The 19590-nt window shown below is 41.5% G+C and overlaps 1 protein-coding gene across 3 annotated transcripts in view; it reads right to left on the reverse strand.

The window, feature by feature from the left end:
* Positions 1–19590, reverse strand: part of STARD9 (StAR related lipid transfer domain containing 9) — a 132237-nt gene that overhangs the window by 49418 nt on the left and 63229 nt on the right. For all 3 annotated transcript variants that reach the window (XR_010990284.1, XM_068162231.1, XM_068162230.1), the window contains exons 8-19: positions 18739–18808; positions 15102–15174; positions 14136–14203; positions 13130–13227; positions 12723–12923; positions 11239–11336; positions 8450–8527; positions 7565–7639; positions 6715–6894; positions 2931–2982; positions 1063–1200; positions 104–186 (exon numbers count right to left, since the gene is read on the reverse strand). Coding sequence is in view for 2 of the 3 variants with exons in the window: in XM_068162231.1 (XP_068018332.1) it covers positions 104–186; positions 1063–1200; positions 2931–2982; positions 6715–6894; positions 7565–7639; positions 8450–8527; positions 11239–11336; positions 12723–12923; positions 13130–13227; positions 14136–14203; positions 15102–15174; positions 18739–18808 (1214 nt within the window). In the remaining variant the exon portion in view is untranslated. The remainder of the gene's footprint in view (positions 1–103; positions 187–1062; positions 1201–2930; positions 2983–6714; positions 6895–7564; positions 7640–8449; positions 8528–11238; positions 11337–12722; positions 12924–13129; positions 13228–14135; positions 14204–15101; positions 15175–18738; positions 18809–19590) is intronic.

The following is a 19590-nucleotide window of genomic DNA, read 5'->3' on the forward strand; positions in this document are numbered from 1 at the left end:
TGACTATGATCATGAGAAGAAATATTATATAAATCAGGCTTGCTCTAAAGGAGGAAAATAATTAGGAAAACCAATGGAGAATTAGGAGAGAAAAATAACTTACTGATCTTCTTTGTCTTAAGATAGCAGCTTCTGCTGGGTGATTGAATCTAAATTTATGAGACTTGCCCAGAACAACAAGGGCCCCTGTGAAAAAAGAAGAATTAAAATTACAAATCTACAGAGACACGACTCATCAAGCGGTTGGAATCTTGCAGTTTCTTAACTCCAGTGTACAAACTACAGAATGGACTAAACAATACATAACTGTGTGTTTAAAAAACCAGTACTCTGCCCAACAGCTTTCTGAATGGCACAAAACAGAGATGTTTTTCAAATCTGCCACTCTGGAACAGCAGGGTTATTGTTCTGCAATAACAGCATCCAAGCAAACTAATCTTGGTGGTCTCTGCAAACTCTGCGTAACAGTAAATTTCCTCTTTGTAGTAAAGGCCAGCATGACTTCATATCAAAAACATAACCAACCCACTGCCACAAACTTGGTTTTATGCTTTTTAGGAGTTCAGATGACTGCAAGACTGTTGGTCGTTTTTTCTTTTTTTTTTAGACAAGCTGAAAATAAGAGAGCCTGATTCATTTGAACTGGGCTCATTCACTATAGCATGTGCATCAGGGCCTAAGCAGCATCTACCTAAACAGACTGTGAAAACGTTGAAGGTCATTCCAAGCACATTACATAACTGCCAAAACCCCCCACTGGTGGCTTAGAGATGGTCTCCACTGCTTTCCACATCAGTGCTTCTGACTACAGGTTGTCCCTCTTCAGGCAGTGACAGACTACTGCTTAATATGGTTGTCTATGTCTTCATTTTACTTTCTATGAGGTACTTAATTTATTTGTTCCACTCTGGAAGCTTTAGCTATGGATCAAACTTTGTGGTGCTAGGCAGCAGGAGGAGACTGAGAGATGCATTTCTCCAATCTGCATGAGTTCCATAAGCCCTTGTCTGTGAACTCCAAAGTTGATTTTAAAGCAGCATTCACAGAGAAAGCAAGCCTCACCTTGTGACAGACGACATGATCCAGTGACTTCACATCCATTTACAGTGCAGTGTGCACCCTGAACCGGTCGCAGAGTCACAATTCCACAGTTGTTGTCTATCATACAGTGATCCCTTTCAATCCACCGCCCCTGCAAAACTACAATGTACACATTTCTTTTACCTCACCTCTTGAAGGGGTTGGGCTTGCACTGTTTTCCTCACAATGAAGTACCACACTCTGTTTGACACTATTAACTGCATACTTTGTATCTCAGAGATCTGTGTTACATGCAGAACGAGGAGATTAAATTGTCTTCTTTGGTTGCTAACCAAGTACCCAATCACAGGGAAAAAAACCACACAAACTTACTTCGAAGAAAAAAGTAAGATTGTTCTTCTGAAGTATTTCTGGTCCTGGAAAACTATGCACTGCTTTCTAATCTGTGAGCTGATGTGCAAAGCATTTTATTGTGCTGCATTTTCTTATTGCTATTACAGCATTTGTTGTTTGCATTTTACTATTGTAAAGGCAGAAAAGAATCATAGACTCATAGAATCAGTCAGGGTTGGAAGGGACCACAAGGATCATCTAGTTCCAACCCCCCTGCCATGGGCAGGGACACCCCACACTAGATCAGCCTGGCCAGAGCCTCATCCAGCCTGGGCTTAAACACCTTCAGGGACGGGGCCTCGACCACCTCCCTGGACAACACATTCCAGGGTTTCACCACTCTCATGGTGAAGAACCTCCTCCTCACCTCCAGTCTGAATCTCCCCACCTCCAGCTTCATTCCATTCCCCCTAGTCCTATCACTACCTGAGATCCTGAGAAATCCCTCCCCAGCCTTCCTGTAGGCCCCCTTCAGATACTGGAAGGCCACAATTAGGTCACCTTGGAGCCTTCTCTTCTGCAGACTGAACAGCCCCAACTCCTTCAGTCTGTCCTCATAGGAGAGGTGCTCCAGCCCTCTGATCATCCTCGTGGCCCTTCTCTGGACACCTTCCAGCATGTCCATATCCCTCTTGTAATAGGGGCTCCAGAACTGGAGGCAGTACTCCAGGTGGGGTCTCACCAGAGCTGAGTAGAGGGGGAGAATCACCTCCCTTGACCTTTTTTTAAGCAGAAGTAACCAAATATGGGATTCCACAAAGTTTCCACTTTCAGTATAAAGTTTCGACACTCTATCATAATTTGTAGCTCTTGAGATTGTTTGATAAAGTTAAGAGCAGAGATGAAAAGAAATAAAAGATATTCTGAATTATTTTGTGTCTGAAATACTCTGCTCAAGTAGAGTTGAAAAACATTTTCAGTCTCGTGATCATTTCTGCCACTAGTTTAGGATAGAACATATCAAGATTTAAATACTGGACAAAGATACGTTTAAACTTTATGTGTAGCATTTCATAAGTGGGAAGACAATTATTAAGAGATCTCAATTAGGTCAAGACCACTGACTTCTTGACTTCTTCAAATACAAAAATAACTGAAAGACTTTAGGCAACTTCATTATTCTTTTCTCACCTTCTATAAAAAGAGCTGAGAAAGAGAAACAGTACCTAGCTATCACACAAGATAAATGAAAACCTCTTGGTTTGACCTGACCATATCATAAAATAATTTGTAGAATATAGTATAGAATAATAGAATAATAAACCAGGTTGGAAGAGACCCTCAAGATCATTGTGTCCAACCCACCTAAACAACTAAACCATGGCAGCAAGCACCCCATCAAGTCTCCTCCTGAACACCTCCAACGATGGTGAGTCCACCACCTCCCTGGGCAGCACATTCCAATGGGCAATCACTCTCTCTGTATAGAACTTCTTCCTAACATCCAACCTAAACCTCCCCTGGCGCAGCCTGAGACTATAATATCACTCTCTTACCAATGTCTTGATCTTGGTCTGAATCACTTCTTCCAATTTTGGTTGTTCCTTCCTAAAACAAACAAAAAGAACTCTAAGATTTGGTTACAGAAAGTGGATTATACACAGTAATTTAAAAAGCTGTGGTACAGCATCTTAGCAAATACCTGAAATGAATCACCTCTGAATGACTGAATTGTACAGAGCAAAATCTGTTTACTACTTCATAATACTTCAGCCTGTTGTCCCTCACAGTGATGCAATGCCTCATATTATGACTCCAGTATATGAAGCAACCCTCACCAGATGATTTTTGGACTGTGCCTGACATAAATATTTAGAATACAAACACATGTTGTGAACCTTTACAGGGAGACTTGCAGGAGGAAGTCCATGCAGGAGGAAAGCAGCTGTATGGTGACTGTTCAGTTAAATAGGCTTTTTGGATATGAAATGTAGCAGAATTCCTATTTATTAGGAACTTTATCATAGAGTATGAATCCTTCAAACTAATTACTAATGGGAAACTTATTTTCTGAAGCTTAAATTAAATTTATAACAAGTCTTCTTGGTGATTATATTATACACACAAGTTCCCACACTTGAAGAGTCAATAATTTCAAAGCAAAGAACTGTCTAGGAACCAAAGTCTCCAGGACAAGCACTGGGCCAGTGGTGGAAGTGATACAGCATTGTTATGGCACAGTTCAAAAATAATCAATAGAACAGAGTCATTTAATCAATACTATGGGGGGGGGACAAAAGCAATGATTTTATCACCTGTCTCATATGCTCCATTACCTGTTCTATCTTTCTCCTTAGGAAAAGAAAGCAAGATCATTTCCCAGCTCTGAAGAGACACCATACCTGATTATTGTAAACTGATTAGAGAATACACTCTGAAATTACTTCAGTAGCAACTCTTTTAGTCACATTAAAATTTAATTGTGGTCATTAAAATACTTGAATTTTTGTATTCTCATTAGAATAAATTGAATATACTTTGTGCTCCAATCATATTATAAGCAAGAAATAGTCATCAGAAGCCTAAAGATATGAAAAGAGAAGCTGTGCATGACTGTAAGCTGATGCAGTTCAGGGTAACAACGGGTAAATCACAGTGGGTTTGTGCATCAGAGGGAAAGGGAATGGTTACCATTCTGTTCCTCATCGAGCTCAGCTATCTGAATCAACTAACAGAGCCCTGCTGTAAGCCCTGCTGTGAACCACCTTTCTGGAGAGGCTCAAAGCTGGATTGTGCCCACTGCTCCTGCTTTGGAGTAACCAAGTTACATGCCAGTCTAATGTGCAGTGGACTCAACCATTTTTCCATAACTTGTAGAAAATCTATGATCCATGTGGTTTTGACTCACCTCACACAATCAAGTGAGTTAGCAACATGTATTTTATACAAAAAGAAGCAAACCAACACCTAAAAGGCCTCTTCATCATTTATTTTCTTGACTAAGCAAAGAAATAGTTGCTGTGATTTCAGAAGATACTTCTTTCCAATGTGCTCATATAACTGGCAATACAAGTTAATTCAGGGAAGGATATTACAGCAGCACTGACTCATGAAATTCACATTAATATCCTAGCAGAGTGATTCTGGGTGAGATTAAGCACAACTAAAATTTGCAGCTGAGATCATTAGTACAGATAAGATATAAACAAATGAACTGAACCTAAAGAAGAAAACACAAAAATACCTATAGCCCAAGCCCATATTGATTTCATTTTCTCACGAGCTGTTACTGTGTTAATAAATTATTCATACTGGTTCCTAATTTAATATTGAGTATTCTATGGGGGGTGGGAAGATAGATAGATGACTCAGATGAAATGACTGCACAACTTTACCTTAACAAATTGAGGGACATTTTCATATCTGTTGCAGTGCTTTTACATTGTTACCCTGTTCCATCAGTGCTTCCTGACTAAGGGTAGAATCCTCAAGGCAGTTACAGAACCATAAAGAATAAGACTGCTTTCCCCTTGCAATTTTGGGAGTAGTCCAGCTCTCAAAAACGTTTGTGATGTATATAGAATCACAGAATTGTTAGGGTTGGAAGGGACCTCAAGGATTATCTAGTTCTAGCTCCCCTGCCATGGGCAGGGACTCCTCACGCAGGTTGCCCAGAGCCACATCCAGCCTGGCCTTAAAAGCCTCCAGGGATGAGGCTTCCACCACCTCCCTGGGCAACCTGTTCCAGTGTCTCACCATCCTCATGGTGAAAAACTTCTTCCTAATACCCAATCTGAATCTACCCATTTCTACTTACTTTGCCATTCCCCCTAGTCCTATCATTACCTGACACCCTAAAACATCTCTCCCCAGCTTTCCTGTAGGCCCCCTTAAGATTCGGAAGGCCACAAAAAGGTCTCATCAGAGCCTTCTCTTCTCCAGACTGAACAGCCCCAAGTCTCTCAGTCTGTCCTCATAGGAGAGGTGCTCCAGCCCCCCAACCATCCTTGTGGCCCTTCTCTGGACATGTTCCAACAGCTCCAGATCCTTCATATTTTTCTAAACTTACGTAAACAACCCCTTATTTTTAAACTATGCAAACAGGTCAGTTAAATTATAGGGAAAACATTTTTATTAATGAAAGCCAGGAAAAAAAAAAGAGAGAACAAAACTTAATAAAGAATGGTTCTTTAAGTAAAGGTACAGCATTGATTAGTGCAATTAATACTACAGAGTATCAAGAGACTAAAAGAGTAACACAAAGTTTATTCTACGTGATCTGAAAATAGCTGCTGTGACCTTGCCCTAGAAGTACAATGCCAAATGCTGCTGTTATATGTCAAGGCCCTACCATGTAAGGAATCACTAATGTTTTACCTTCTTGCTGTTCAGATGAAGGTAACAGACACCAGAGTCTAAAAGATGCAAAGCACAAAGAAAAGAAAAGGCAGCATCTAGGAGCAAAGAAAGAGGGGACAAAGATGTTAGTGTTACAGAGAGACACTAATGACTCCAGGTGAGCCTTCAAACTAGGTTCCTCCATTAAAATGAGTATTTTTTAATTAATTCAGGTGTTGCCAGAATTAGTATGTGAAAGTATTTGCTGCTTCCAAAATGGCCTAAAATGGAAAAACAATTAAGTAGTAGCAATTAGTTTTAATAAATATTTCATGTTAATGTAGGATTGAGTAGTTCAAATTTCACATTGACCAGCACTGGACATTATTCCCTAGTTCTTACCTGGTACAATTTCTTTGTGCTTGAATGAGAAAAAAGAGAAAGGTTTCTCTTTTGATATGATAATGAGCAACATGATTTTTGTTTTGAGTATTTGTTGTGGGTTTTAAAAAGGAAAAACAAAATCTTGTGTCCCTAACCTGTATGTAACAGGTGCTACAAAACCTCGATTTGGATTAAGATATTTTATTAGTAGGCAGACACATGATTTTCAACCATTTTTTTTTTGCTAATGAGTGCATTCCTGTAGAGGTCCCCATCTATCACTTCTTTTACACTAGACATCAATACTTCAGTGAATTGTATTCATTTAAGCAACATGAAAAAGTCAAAGTCCAGCTTAGCAGTGACTTACTAAAAATCCCCTCAAACTATTTCTTGTAGCCATGCACACCACACATTGCAACATAGAAAGATATATAAAATGGTGGAAATTTTCATGGTGAAAACCTTGCCTGAAATGAGAAGCTACACCAATACCTGTGGCTTGTGGGCTTTACTTTTTCATAGCTGTTGTAATGCCACCTTCACCACTTTTCATTTTCAAAGAAAACAAATGGTTTCAAATTCAAGGGAAAAATAAAACAAATGACACTATCCTACCCTGAGATGATACAGCACCACTCCTGTACTGAGGATATCATCATCCATGGCCATCAGATGAGGTAAACTAGAATCTATTGTTACTCCAGCTTTTTCTTTGTTGATGTCCACACTGTATTCTTCCATGATGGCTCTCCTGTCTGTCCATTTACTTGTCCAGTCTTTGGTCAATTGATCAATCTTAAAGAATAAGACAGGAAACTGTTTAACAGCTAATTCTTCTCATACATAAATTTCTTCAGAAAGAACAGCAGTATTTTCCAGTTAGTGGATGCAAAATTATTTCACCAGTTGCAATGCAGGTGTATGTCTAATCACAGCACACTTGCGTGACACCAAAACACTGGGTAAAAATAGTAGTGCCACCTGCTGAAGAAGACTCATTCCCAAAATGTCAGGAAGATATACAGTCATACTAAATACTTATTTTGTCTGGCTTCAAGCAAAACTTAAGATCTCCAAAACTTTTCAGGGCAACCAGGGATCAAATCATCTTAGTAATTTGGTGACTGCACAACAATTTGCTCTGAATAAATTAGAGGAGTTTAATCTTAGAAGAGAGGCTCTTTATAATGAATTACTGTGATATATCACATTTTTTTCCCAGCAAGGAGTAGATTGTGCAGGCTTAGTAATATGCAGTGGACAGTATCTCATTAAGGACACAAGACTTTCATCACAAATTGGTAGAGAGCACCCAACAGGCAGTGAGGATGGCAGTTTCCTGCATATTGAGAGGAAAAGATTAGGACAAAAACATTTTCACTGTAGTGTCTGAGCTATGGCAATGCTAGCCCTCCTGACCCAGTAAAAGAGGAGGGAGTTAGAGCATCAAATAGATCATACACACCTTCATTTCATTCTGAAGGACCAGCTCGGTCAGATTTCCATCCCTGTCATCACTCCAAGAAGGACTGGAATTCCTCTGTATAAACAGCCACCAGGATCTGCATGTTAGTTTCCTTATTCACAACTGGCAAGTGTGTTCTTTCAATCTCCAGGATTTTAAGGAGAAGGCAAGGTAAAATACACAGACATTCGATACTGCCTTTTGTTTGCTATCTATCTACACTTCTCCAGCTATTGCATGCGAGTTTCTGTGACTAACTAAAGAGCCTTGACAACAAGACTCTTCTGTGTAAATAAATCCTGGGCTGTAGTTCTACTTTCTCTCTGCAAAACATGTTCTCCATGGCATGGAAAACCAAGACACAATTATCCCAAAGGAGAAAAGCATAGCATATCAGCTGTATTGTGAGGACTCAGAGATGTTCATAACATCTTTTGGGGGACAGATTGTGCAGGCTGGGTAAAACTGCCAAAATTCTGTTAAGGTCTATTAGTTCACCACTTTGGGAAAGAGAAGTGTAACAAGTCTGGCAGGGAAATTACAAGAACAATTAATATTTTGGTACTTCTGTACAGCAAATAAAATATTTCTACTTCACAGTACTCTTGGCAACAAAACAATCTGACTCCATGAAAGACAGGCAAAGAAATCCTTTCTAATCATTACACAACTGCTTATACTTCACAGTTATAATATAATGCTAGGAAAAGCAGAAATGACAGAAATGTTGTTACCCTTCTAACTATTGTGAAATCACTCAGTTAACAGTTTAACTTCCTTCCAGCTACAAAAAAACATGGATGGACAAACAGGTAAGACAGAAACAGGCTACTGTAGCTACGTAAAGCACCATCAGAGCTCTAGCTGGGAAGTGTTCCTACATACCAGTTCAAAGCTCATCAGCATAGTTTTCAGTCTATCAATTTCTTCTCGCAGTTCTCTGATCAGTTTTACATTTGTATCCTGAAACATTGAGAGGCAGATGTTAGAAAAATCCTTCTTTAAAATATCTTTGCTAATGAAATCAGCTGCTTCAAGAGTCAGGGGAGAACAAGAATACTCTAGCAGAGACAGTAACAGTATCTCCCCTTAAACACTCTACCAGCTTTCGACTTGCGCAACCTGAGAAGGACCCCTGCACAGTGGAACAGGTGAATCTGCCATACAGCCAGAGCTTCATACCTGCAACAGGCCTGTTTTGTGCAATGAATGAAGTTGGGGTTCTTTGGCAAAAATTGTTCCCAAGTATGTAAGTGCTTCATTTTGCATACTGAAAATAAGACAAATTGAAACTACAGAGGCTATCTTAGGCCCAGCATATTAACTTCTGAATTCTTGATTCTGGCAGATTTTAACAGAGTTCATTTAACACACCAAAAGGGTTATGCACTCAGAGTAACAAGTTAAACAGCAATAACAATCTTAACAGTTCAGTAACTCTGACAGCACTTAGAATAAATGTGTAAGGTAAACATACACATCATAACCATTGTAGGCTAAGAATGAATTGTCCTATGACAGGCATAAATTCCTCCAGAAGACCAGAGAGCCCAAGGGGGCGGACAGTCCGTTCCAGAGGGTGGACACAGAATATGACAACTTGTTATTCCATCCCATAATCCTGCATCTCCCTATATAAGGGGGCCTTCAGACAGTTCTTACTCTTTTCTCTTTCCTCTCTGCTCCAGGTGTGTAGTGACTGCTGCTATCAGTGTGGTTTGTTGTGGAGTTCAGCCTTGATGGCAAACGATTTTCTTGCTGTGCAGCTGAGGCCTAGTGGTTTTGATTGTGTGTGTATGAGTGCATATACATATCTCCTTTTGCCACTTTACCTTTTGTATTTGATTTACTTTTTGTGGGGGCCGCAGCCCGGGGCCCGGCTGGGCTTGGGGCAGCTGCGGCGCAGCGCCACCGGGGAGGCCTCTCGGGGGGCAGCTCCTAGGGGGGTGCCAGGGCCTTGGCGGGGTTTGGTTTTCTGTGTTTTTTTTTACAGGCCAGTCAGCCTGACCTCAATGCCAGGGAAGTGATGGAGCAGATTCTCCTGGCAGCAATAACTGCGCACCTGAAGGATGGCCAAGGGCTCAGGTCCAGCCAGCATGGATTCAGGAAGGGCAGGTCCTGCCTGACCAACCTGATCTCCTTCTATGATCAGGTGACCGTCTGGTGGATGTGGGGAGGCCTGTGGATGTGCTCTACCTGGACCTCAGCAAGGCCTTTAGCACCGTCCCCCACAGCAAACTGCTGACTAAGCTGTCAGCCTGCAGCTTGGACCACTACACTCTGTGCTGGGTTAGGAACTGGCTGGAGGGCAGGGCCCAGAGAGTGGTGGTGAATGGTGCCACATCCAGCTGGCGGCCAGGCACCAGTGGCATCCCCCAGGGATCAGTGCTGGGCCCCATCCTCTTTAATATCTTCACTGATGATCTGGATGAGGGGGTTGAGACAGTCATCAGCAAATTTGCAGATGACACCAAGTTGGGAGTAGACGTTGGTCATTTAGAGGATGGAAGGGCTCTGCAGAGGGACCTCGACAGACTGGACAGATGGGCGGAGTCCAAGTGCCAGGTGCTGCACTTTGGCCATGGCAACCCCAAGCAAAGCTACAGGCTGGGGTTGGAGTGGCTGGAGAGCGGCCAGGTAGAGAGGGACCTGGGGGTGCTGATTGACAGCTGCCTAAACATGAGCCAGGAGGGTGCCCAGGTGGCCAAAAAGGCCAATGGCATCCTGGCCTGCATTAGGAATAGTGTGGCCAGCAGGAGCAGGGAAGTCATTGTGCCCCTGTACTCAGCACTGGTTAGGCCACACCTTGAGTACTGCGTCCAGTTCTGGGCCCCTCAGTTTAGGAAGGACATTGAGACACTTGAACGTGTCCAGAAGAGGGCAACAAGGCTGGGAAGAGGCCTTGAGCACAAGCCCTATGAGGAGAGGCTGAGGGAGCTGGGATTGTTTAGTCTGGAGAAGAGGAGGCTCAGGGGAGACCTCATTGCTCTCTACAACTACCTGAAGGGTGGTTGTAGCCAGGAAGGGGTTGGTCTCTTCTCTCTAACAACCAGCACCAGAACAAGAAGACACAGTCTCAAGCTGCACCAGGGGAAGTTTAGACTTGAGGTGAGGAGGAAGTTCTTCACAGAGAGAGTCATTCACCATTGGAATGTGCTGCCCAGGGAGGTGGTGGAGTCACTGTCCGTGGAGGTGTTCAAGAAGGGATTGGATGTGGCACTTGGTGCCATGGTCTAGTCATGAGGTCTGTGGTGACAGGTTGGACTCGATCTTTGAGGTCTCTTCCAACCTTGGTGATACTGTGATACTTTTGTAAATAGTGTTTCTATTTAACCTCCAATTCTGTGTCAGTGATTTTCTTTACTCCTCTGGGACAAATTCATTCTGTCCAGAGCCGTTTCAGTTCAAACCACGACAGTAACAGAAGATAAGGAGGATTGAAACTCAGTGGGCAGAGATAAAGAATGTGAAATAGGTGTGAAACTCTAAACAGCTTAAGCTCCAGGGGATCCAGGAAATAATTTCTATCTTACTGAGGCTCCTATTTATCTCTCATTAATATAGGGGAAAAAAGAGATATGAATTTTATTAAGAGAGCAAATAGACCGAATACACTTTAAAGAGTACACACAACAAAAAGGAATAAGAATGAAGAGCAGAACTCACAGCCTCACCTCATTCACTCTGGGCTTGTTAATAATATTTTTGGCATTTGAAGCATATCTCAAGGTACTCATGGTCTCATTGTAGCTAGAGCTGGCAGGGGAGATAGCTATGGGAGGAAAACAAACATAAACCAACACTATATTAAAAGCAATCAGTTTAACTCATCACTTTTCAAAAAGGTGAAAATTTTAAGTCTTGCTTCTTTAAAAAACAAACTAAATCAAACCAAACAAATAAACAAAACCCCCCAAACAAATAGTAACTTCAGGGATCTCTCAACAAGCTCACAGAGAACATCCTCTCAACATGCCACTGCCCGGAACACCACCTTAGGCCCTGAAAGGCAAATCCTGTGGTAACATGGTACCCCTGAACGGATTGAGTCGGACAATGGGACTCACTTCAGGAACAATACTATCAGCTCCTGGGCCAAGAAACATGGCATCAAATGGGTGTATCACATTCCCTACCACCCACAAGCCTCTGGGAAGGTTGAAAGATACAATGGACAATGCTGAAAGCATTGGGTAATGGGGCATGGAGGCACTGGGATTCAAATTTAGCAGAAGCCACTTGGCTGGTTAATTCCTGAGGATCTGCTAACCATCCTGGTTCTGCCCAAACAGAACCCTTGCACACTGTAGGGGGAGATAAAGTCCCTGTAGTACACATGGAGTAAGTGGGTAGCACTGATTACGCAGCAAGCTTGACTGGGGAAACCAAACCACCCAGGAATTCTGGAAGAGATTATGGACTGGCCAGAAGGCAGTTATTTTGGAGCATCGCCTGAGGATGTGGTTTGTGCCCAAGAGGCACGACCATACAACAAATTATCTGAAGATGAAAGGCCTTATGCTCTGTTTACTGATGGATATTGTTGTGTGGTAGGAAACCATCAAAGTGGAAAGCTGCTGTATGGAGTCCTACACGACAAGTTTGTGAGGCTACTGAAGAAGAAGGTGAATCAAGTCAATATGCAAAAGTGAAAGCCATCCAACTGGCTCTAGAGATTGCTGAAAGAGAAAAGTGGCCAGTACTTTATCTTTACACAGATTCTTGGATGGTGGCTAATGCCTTGTGGGGATGGCTACAGCAGTGGAAGACCACCAACTGGCAATGCAGGGGCAAGACTATTTGGGCTGCTTCATTGTGGCAAGACATTGCCACTCGGGTGGAGAACATGACTCTGAGGGTATGTCATGTTGATGCTCACGTACCTAGAAGTCGTGCTAATGAACATCAAAACAATGAGCATGCAGGCAAGGCTGCCAGGATTGATATAGCTCAAGTGGATCTCAACATACTCATAACTGAATAGATCACTTTAAAGCTATGGCCTTGGAGAGACTGTTAAGCTTAACTTGATGCACAATCACCACGCCTTTTCATCTCCTTGAGTATCCCATGAAGTATTTATGAAAGTCTTTATAAGGACAGATTCTAAGGGAGTAACTTAGTGCAGATGTTAACAATGAATAGAAACCAAACTCACTGGCAATCATAATGGTCTTGGAGTTGCCCCCCAGACTATCCTTCAGAAGCCAGGTGAGGATGGAGTCACGGTATGGAATGTAAGCTGGTCGCCTGGCCCCACTGACACTGACTGTGGAAGGACTGTCCGCGTGACTGCTCTCCCCTTCACTTGTTATGGTGTTTATGCTCTGGCAGCTGCTGAACATCTGTGAATTTTGTGCTGAAGGAGAAAAAACACAGAATTTAGGAAAGGGTTTATCATTTTCTCTCATGGCTATTTCATTTTTGTAGATGTCATGACAGTTTATGAAGATGTCACACAACTGTTCAGCTTTTGGTTGTAAATAAACATTAAGACACATCACAAGGTGAGCAAGTCCTATGCTTTTATCATTACTCTTCTATACAAACAACTACTGTGCTTACCTAAAGTGGAGATGACAATTCCAAGTGTAACTAGTGACTTGTTAATGTTGGCACCTTCGGTAATTCGATCTTTACAGTAACTTGGATCAGCTCTTTCACTGTAGCACACAAGCATGGAAAGGACAAAGCAAACCAAACAAAAATGCTTAATGATTAAAACACAGTCAATAGGAAAATGATGTGTATTTTCCTGACATACAGGTTGGACTTGATGATCTTTGAGGTCTTTTCCAACCTTGTTGATTCTATGTTGATTCTAAAACAGAAATTGCAAGCTTTGCAATTAAAAAAGCTTATGCTTTGAATACTTTATATTGCCCTCTGGTCCAGAAAGTCCAAACAAGCATTGGTGCAAACTAATGTAAAAGACCCAGCTAAACATAAATTCAAGCTTGAACTGGGCAGTAATTCTGAATCAAAAAACTAAATCCATACATTTCACAACTCTGCAAGGGTAGACTGGCTCAGTGCAGAATTATACTCTTGAGAAAGAAAAATGTCCTGTTCTCCTGTTCCATCTGTCACATCCAGCATAATCCCATGTTCCTCACTGAAATGCATAGCTAAAATCAGAGACTTGGGAATTTTTGGAACACAAATAACAAACAGTAAGATACGACCATTCCCCTCACTCCCACTAGGGGAAATAGGTTCTTTTTTTTTTCCACTCTCTCTTATCAAGCTCAGATTTGACAATTCCACCAACAGCTACTGGAAAAGCCACTTCATAAGAATACAGGGTTGAATGGAATTACCTTAAATGTATGTTACAGCACAGTATTGGATCTGGGGACCCAGGAATTCCCTTCCTCAATGAAATCCAATACCCAACACAGAGGAACAGATAGCAGAGGATGTATTAGCTCACTATTCCTTGTTACTGTATAGAAAAGTCAGGCTTAGTGTGAGTTTAATGATGTTATAAAATATTAAAATTCATCTTTTAAGGCAGTATCACCAGCATCTTCAGAGAAAATCACCATTTTTTTTCTGATTATATAATTACCTTCCAGCAAGGTCCACTAAGTTGATCTTGCTTGCAATTTCAGAGGGGAGATTGTTCTCCAAAATAGCCTGAAGAGAAAAATGTAAACAAGGAAACTTATTCTTCTTAATTAACTAAAATAAAATAGATGTTTTTTGTTTGAGACTGTTGTACATATGACTGTCTGACTGCCTTTCTTTCTGACCCTGCCCCACTGACTCTGCTCAAACCATTAACTGAACAGCTTTCTCACCCAACAGAGAAACTACCCCCTTACACTGATTTCCTCTTGGACAAAACCTTTACTGCCTAGCGACTGTGAAAGGCTTTCTTGTAGATCTTGCAGAGCTGTTTTCCACTAATGTATTCCAAAGGTCTTTTGTGAAACTACTGAAAAATATCCCAAAATGTTCTGTGATTACAGGATGTTAGAAGTGCGAGATAGAAAAGGTCTATTGGATCACTGCACGACTTCCCTGCCAGGGAAGGATATAATTCCTCCAGAGAAAGGATGCATTGTGTCTGGGAGAGTACTGGATGCCAAATGCTAGAGATGAGCACATCTGAAAAGCTGGGCAGATGCAAAATTTTAGTGTTAAACTAATACTGTAATTAAGGATCCTAAACAACTGTGACAAAACACAGCTTCAAACACACTACACGTAACGTTCACAGCATCCTAGAAGGGGTTTTGCATTTCAAAGGGATGACTAAAACTTTAAACTTTTCTTCTTACAGCAAGTCCTTGGCATCACTTCTGACTGTAAGGTTGCATAAAAGAACAAGGGTATTTCAGTAAACACACAACACATTAGGCAGTGTAGGAAGTGCAACACATCTGCAGTGTGATTCAAAGGAAATCAGTAACAGCTTCCATCGAGATTGTTGTGAACAGCACAAAACAGTGACAAGTAAACAATGCACAACATATTGAACAATGCTTTTTGAGAGTGAAGAGAAAAGGAAGTTGGATTATTTTTAGCTAACCTGAGTGTAATGGATGGTGAAGATAGCATGGGATCTGCTGCTGGCATTGTGAGTATGTGTAGCTGCGGTGATTCTAGAAAGAAGAACAAACCACTTAATTACAAAGGCTTATTTCTTTGTATTTAGGGGAAGCAAAATAACAAATACAGCAAACAAATGAAGATGAAGGAATGTGAAACTTGGAGAGTACAGTAGGCTGTATTCGTGGATCTGATCACAGAGTGTTTGGCAAAGGATCTGCAACAGTGGAAACTGAGGGTGAGTTAGAGCTGTTTCTGTCCACTAGCAGCACTCTGAAGAAGTATCTTAAAACAGCCTTACAGCAAAGGTATAAGGTGTTGCATAAGAGTAGAACACAGCACAGAAGGACAGCCAGCAACAGCATTGTGCAGTTCACCCCCTGGTACATTTTCTCCATATTGTCCCCATTTTTATTTCTTGGCACTCCAAAAGGTAAAAACAAAAAGAAAAACAAACAACAAACCAACCAACCAACCCACCCACAAAAAAAACCCAAAACTTCATACACCTCTGCTGGGGCTCCCTTTTGCCTCAGGGCTGACACAGTAGTTTCACACTGCTAGAAGAGTCTAATGAAATTAGCTGGTCTACTCACATGCACACCAAATGAATACTGCAAATCAGTGCTTGGCTTTACCATGTGGACAAAACTGGTCTGGTACCAGGCACAGGAGGAGGAGTAGCAACAGCACTTTCCCACTATCTCTCTAACACAAACTTTTGGAAATTCTGCTTTCTTTGGTATTGCTTTGATTAGACAAACTCAAAGAAAGCAGGGCTTTGCCTAGGCCAGAAGCCAGGTCACAGGTCTTTTCCTTTGTCACTCTTGCAGTTTGCCTTGAGTATCAGCTGGGTGTGCAGCCTTTAGCATCAGCTTCCTCATGCCTACTCTCAAAAATAGCAGGCAGTTTTAGTTGTGCAAAGGACTGTGGAACCATGTTTTTGTTTTAAGACCAGCTGTCAAGAGTAGCATGGAGACCAGTTGCACTGGACGGCAGAGAGCTGAGGCTTTGCACATGCCTCCAACTGCCTGCTGCAGGAGTCCAAAGCCTGGACTCGCCTCTCTATTGCTTACTGCTTCCTACAGCTTCACCGTCATGTGAGTGGGCACTGTCAAAAGATACAGGCAGACTAGTGTATCATAACTGTAAGTGAGGCTAAGCTGAAGAAGCAGGAGAATATAAACTAAGCTCTTTATACCGGAGTTAAAAAAACAAACATTCAGGTAAGTCACAAGACAGAAAACAGCTCTGCTGTGTACAGAGAATATAAAGATAACTGGAGGTCTAGTTCACATCTCAACTACTCCCAACTCTTGTGAGCATTTTTATGGGAGAATGTGTGAGTTAGATTTTCAGATATTCTACGTCATCACAGCATGCTGTGTACATTTTAATAATATTAGGATGGTCAAAATTATTATCTAGATCCACTGGGTGTTTACTTTACACAGCACTAGGGCTCTGTTTTGGAAATGTGGAAATTGGGATTTCCTGCATTTTAAACGTTTTATCTTGCAAAGTGTAAAGAGAAAAAAAAACATAGCAGTGAGAGTTACAACAAAAATGATTGCATGTTGAAAATTGTATTTGTTTAACTTATAATGGGTGGATGCAAACAAGAGTAGGGCTGGTGATGTTCCTGATAAAACCAAGGGACAGAAAAAATGCCTTCAGTAAAATCTGCTTGTTGTTAGTACAGGAGCTGCCCTCTCCCTCAGGAAAACCCCATGTTCAAGAGGAGCTTCCCTGCCTATCTTTCCTATATGGTCACAGCTGTCATGCCCCAACTGCTCCTCTTCTGGCTCCAGCCATGTGTGTCGGTTACAACCTGTTTGCCACGTTCTTTATCCTAGAGATCTTGTTGATATTCATTGGGCATCATTTCCTAAGCTGCAGATGTTTAAAATTAGTTTGTTTGCATTTATGATGTGCTAATAAATACTTGGCAGAATATTTCATAAAAATAAAGACTAGAGGCAAACAGGAGTTTCCTTTATGTTCCAACTATGTTTTTTAAAAGTTAATCAGAACAAGATGTTGGTGCTTGGTTTCATGCAACTGACAAAGTTGAAATCTTCAGCATCATTTTGTTTTCTCTACCTTTTCTGTTTCCTTAGCAATAAGTCAAGTGTAGGATTCCACCAGTAGACAGACTGGAATTTTATCACTCCTCTCAAAAAGGCTCTACCTACCATAGGGCTGCATGAATTCATTAGTACAAGAAGAGGCAAAACTTAATCCTGATGTACATTCCAGACTTTTGTGACAATGTACTTTAATTTTTATTTACTTCCCCATGTTGCTGGGAATCATAGAATGGTAAGGGTTGGAAAGGACCTCTGGAGATCATCAAATCCAACCCCCCCTGCCAAGGCAGGTTTGCCTAAAGAAGGTCACATAGGAACACATCCAGGTGGGTTTTGAATGTCTCCAGAGATGGATGGGCAGCCTGTTCCAGTGCTCTGTCACCCCTAAAGTTCTTCACCATGAGAGTGGTGAAGCCCTGGAATGGGTTGTCCAGGGAGGTGGTTGAGGCCCCGTCCCTGGAGGTGTTTAAGACCAGGCTGGATGAGGCTCTGGCTAGCCAGATCTAGTGTGGTAGCAGGGTTGGAACTAGATGATCCTTGTGGTCCCTTCCAACCCTGACTGATTCTATGATACTACTACTATGAAATGAAAGAAGTTTCTCCTCATGTTTAGATGCAACTTCTTATGCTCAAGTTTGTGCTCATTAGCCCTTGTGCTGTTGCTGGATACCACTGAAAAAAGGCTGGTCCCATCCTCCTGACACCCCACCCTTTAAGTATTTACAAGCATTTATGAGATCCCCCCTCAGTCTTCTCTTTTCCAGACTAAAAAGACCTAATTCTCTCAGTCCTTCCTCGTGAGGGAGATGTTCTAGGCCCCTAATTATTTTTTTAGCCCTAATTAATCTAAAATCTCAACCTGTCTTATGGTGAGGCATAATATTAACTTTGGAGCTGTGACTTGTATTTGGAGGATCCTTTCAAATCTAACTCTTTCCCACCACTGTAATGGTAATTGTATTGATATCCAAGGTTCTCTGACAAAAAAGTAGAAAAGTGTCTCAACTAAGAAGAGCTGAAATCATTAGCTTCACTGGTATGCCAAGTTCCCAGTTCTCTCCTGGCAAACATGCATGATTTGGACTAAGAACTTAAAAAAATACCCATACCTTTAGAAATTAAATTAAAAATGCACTACCTTTTCAGAAGCATTAAGTCACTAAGTTACTCTAACAATGGAGTCTAAGTGTCATGAGCAAATGGAGGAGAAAACCAGAAGTTGGTTTACAGCAAAACATTTTCCTGGCATGCAATTTTTTATCCCAGACAGCTGGTTGAATTTTGTTTGTAAGTCAGCATGGGGGCAGTTTTGAAGAAAAAAAACTTCATGAGTGCTTGTAGCTTCCACTGTGGATGATATAAGGACAGGCAACATCTTATGGGTAGTTGTGTGCAGCAGCAGCAGCAAATCTGACGCTGTCATGACAAAGCATTGGCAACAATGTCAGTAAAATAAATGTCAGTGAAATCAATGCAAAGTGAAAGAAGTGGTAAAGAAAGAGGGATCTGGTTTGTTTTATAAAATACCTTTTAGCTATTCCTTCTTCTAGAAGTTCTACAACTTGCTTGTAGTCTGTAACTAGATGTTGAGTCAGTCCTGCCAAAGATTTGAAAAAAGAGTTAAATGCATATTTTCCTCAGGTACTTTCAAGTCAGTTGACCCAACAACTGCCCCAGTATCAGGAGCACAAAGATGTTCTGCTGGGAAGCCAGTCTGTTCTACAAGCAGTCTCTTAACTAGGGTAAGTATTTTATTGCTTCAAAAAAAATCAAGTTCATCCTTCAGATGCAGTGACATAACTATAAAAAGCTCCTTCTACCCTCAAAGTACAGACCTTATTCCACCCTGTCTGAAGAGCAATGGTATTTAAAAAAACCCAACAAAACAGTAAAACTGAAACTCCCTGAGAAATGTTCAGCTATGTTCTGTAAAGAAGCTTTTTGCCATGGCTTCTGGATAATGGCTCTGCTCACATACCTAACAGAATTAGAAACCAAATCTCTCTGAACATTTGTAATTTAGTTAACTAGGCTTCAGCCTGCAACACTTAAGGGTCTTCACAGAAACAGAGACTCATTGTGGTTGTAAAAGACCTCTAAGACCATCAAGTCTACCCATTAATCCAGCACCTCCAGGTCGTGACTAAACCATGTCCCTCAGCACCACCTCTACATGTCCTTTAAATCCCTTCAGGATTGAAGGCTCTCCATCATTTTCCCAGGCAGCCTGTTCCAGGGCTTGCCAACTCTTCTGGGGAAGAAATTTTTCCCAATATCAAATCTAAGCCTTCCCTAGTACCCAATGAAATTTATGGTCTTTGCATGTCTACTGCCTTCAGGTTTTTTTGTTGGCTTTGGCTTTTTAGGGTTTTTTTGTGT

The sequence above is a fragment of the Melanerpes formicivorus genome, unplaced genomic scaffold (assembly GCF_026170545.1).
Source record: "Melanerpes formicivorus ecotype bairdi unplaced genomic scaffold, bMelFor1.0.p_v2 SCAF_62, whole genome shotgun sequence".
In the NCBI taxonomy this organism is placed as follows: Eukaryota; Metazoa; Chordata; class Aves; order Piciformes; family Picidae; genus Melanerpes; species Melanerpes formicivorus.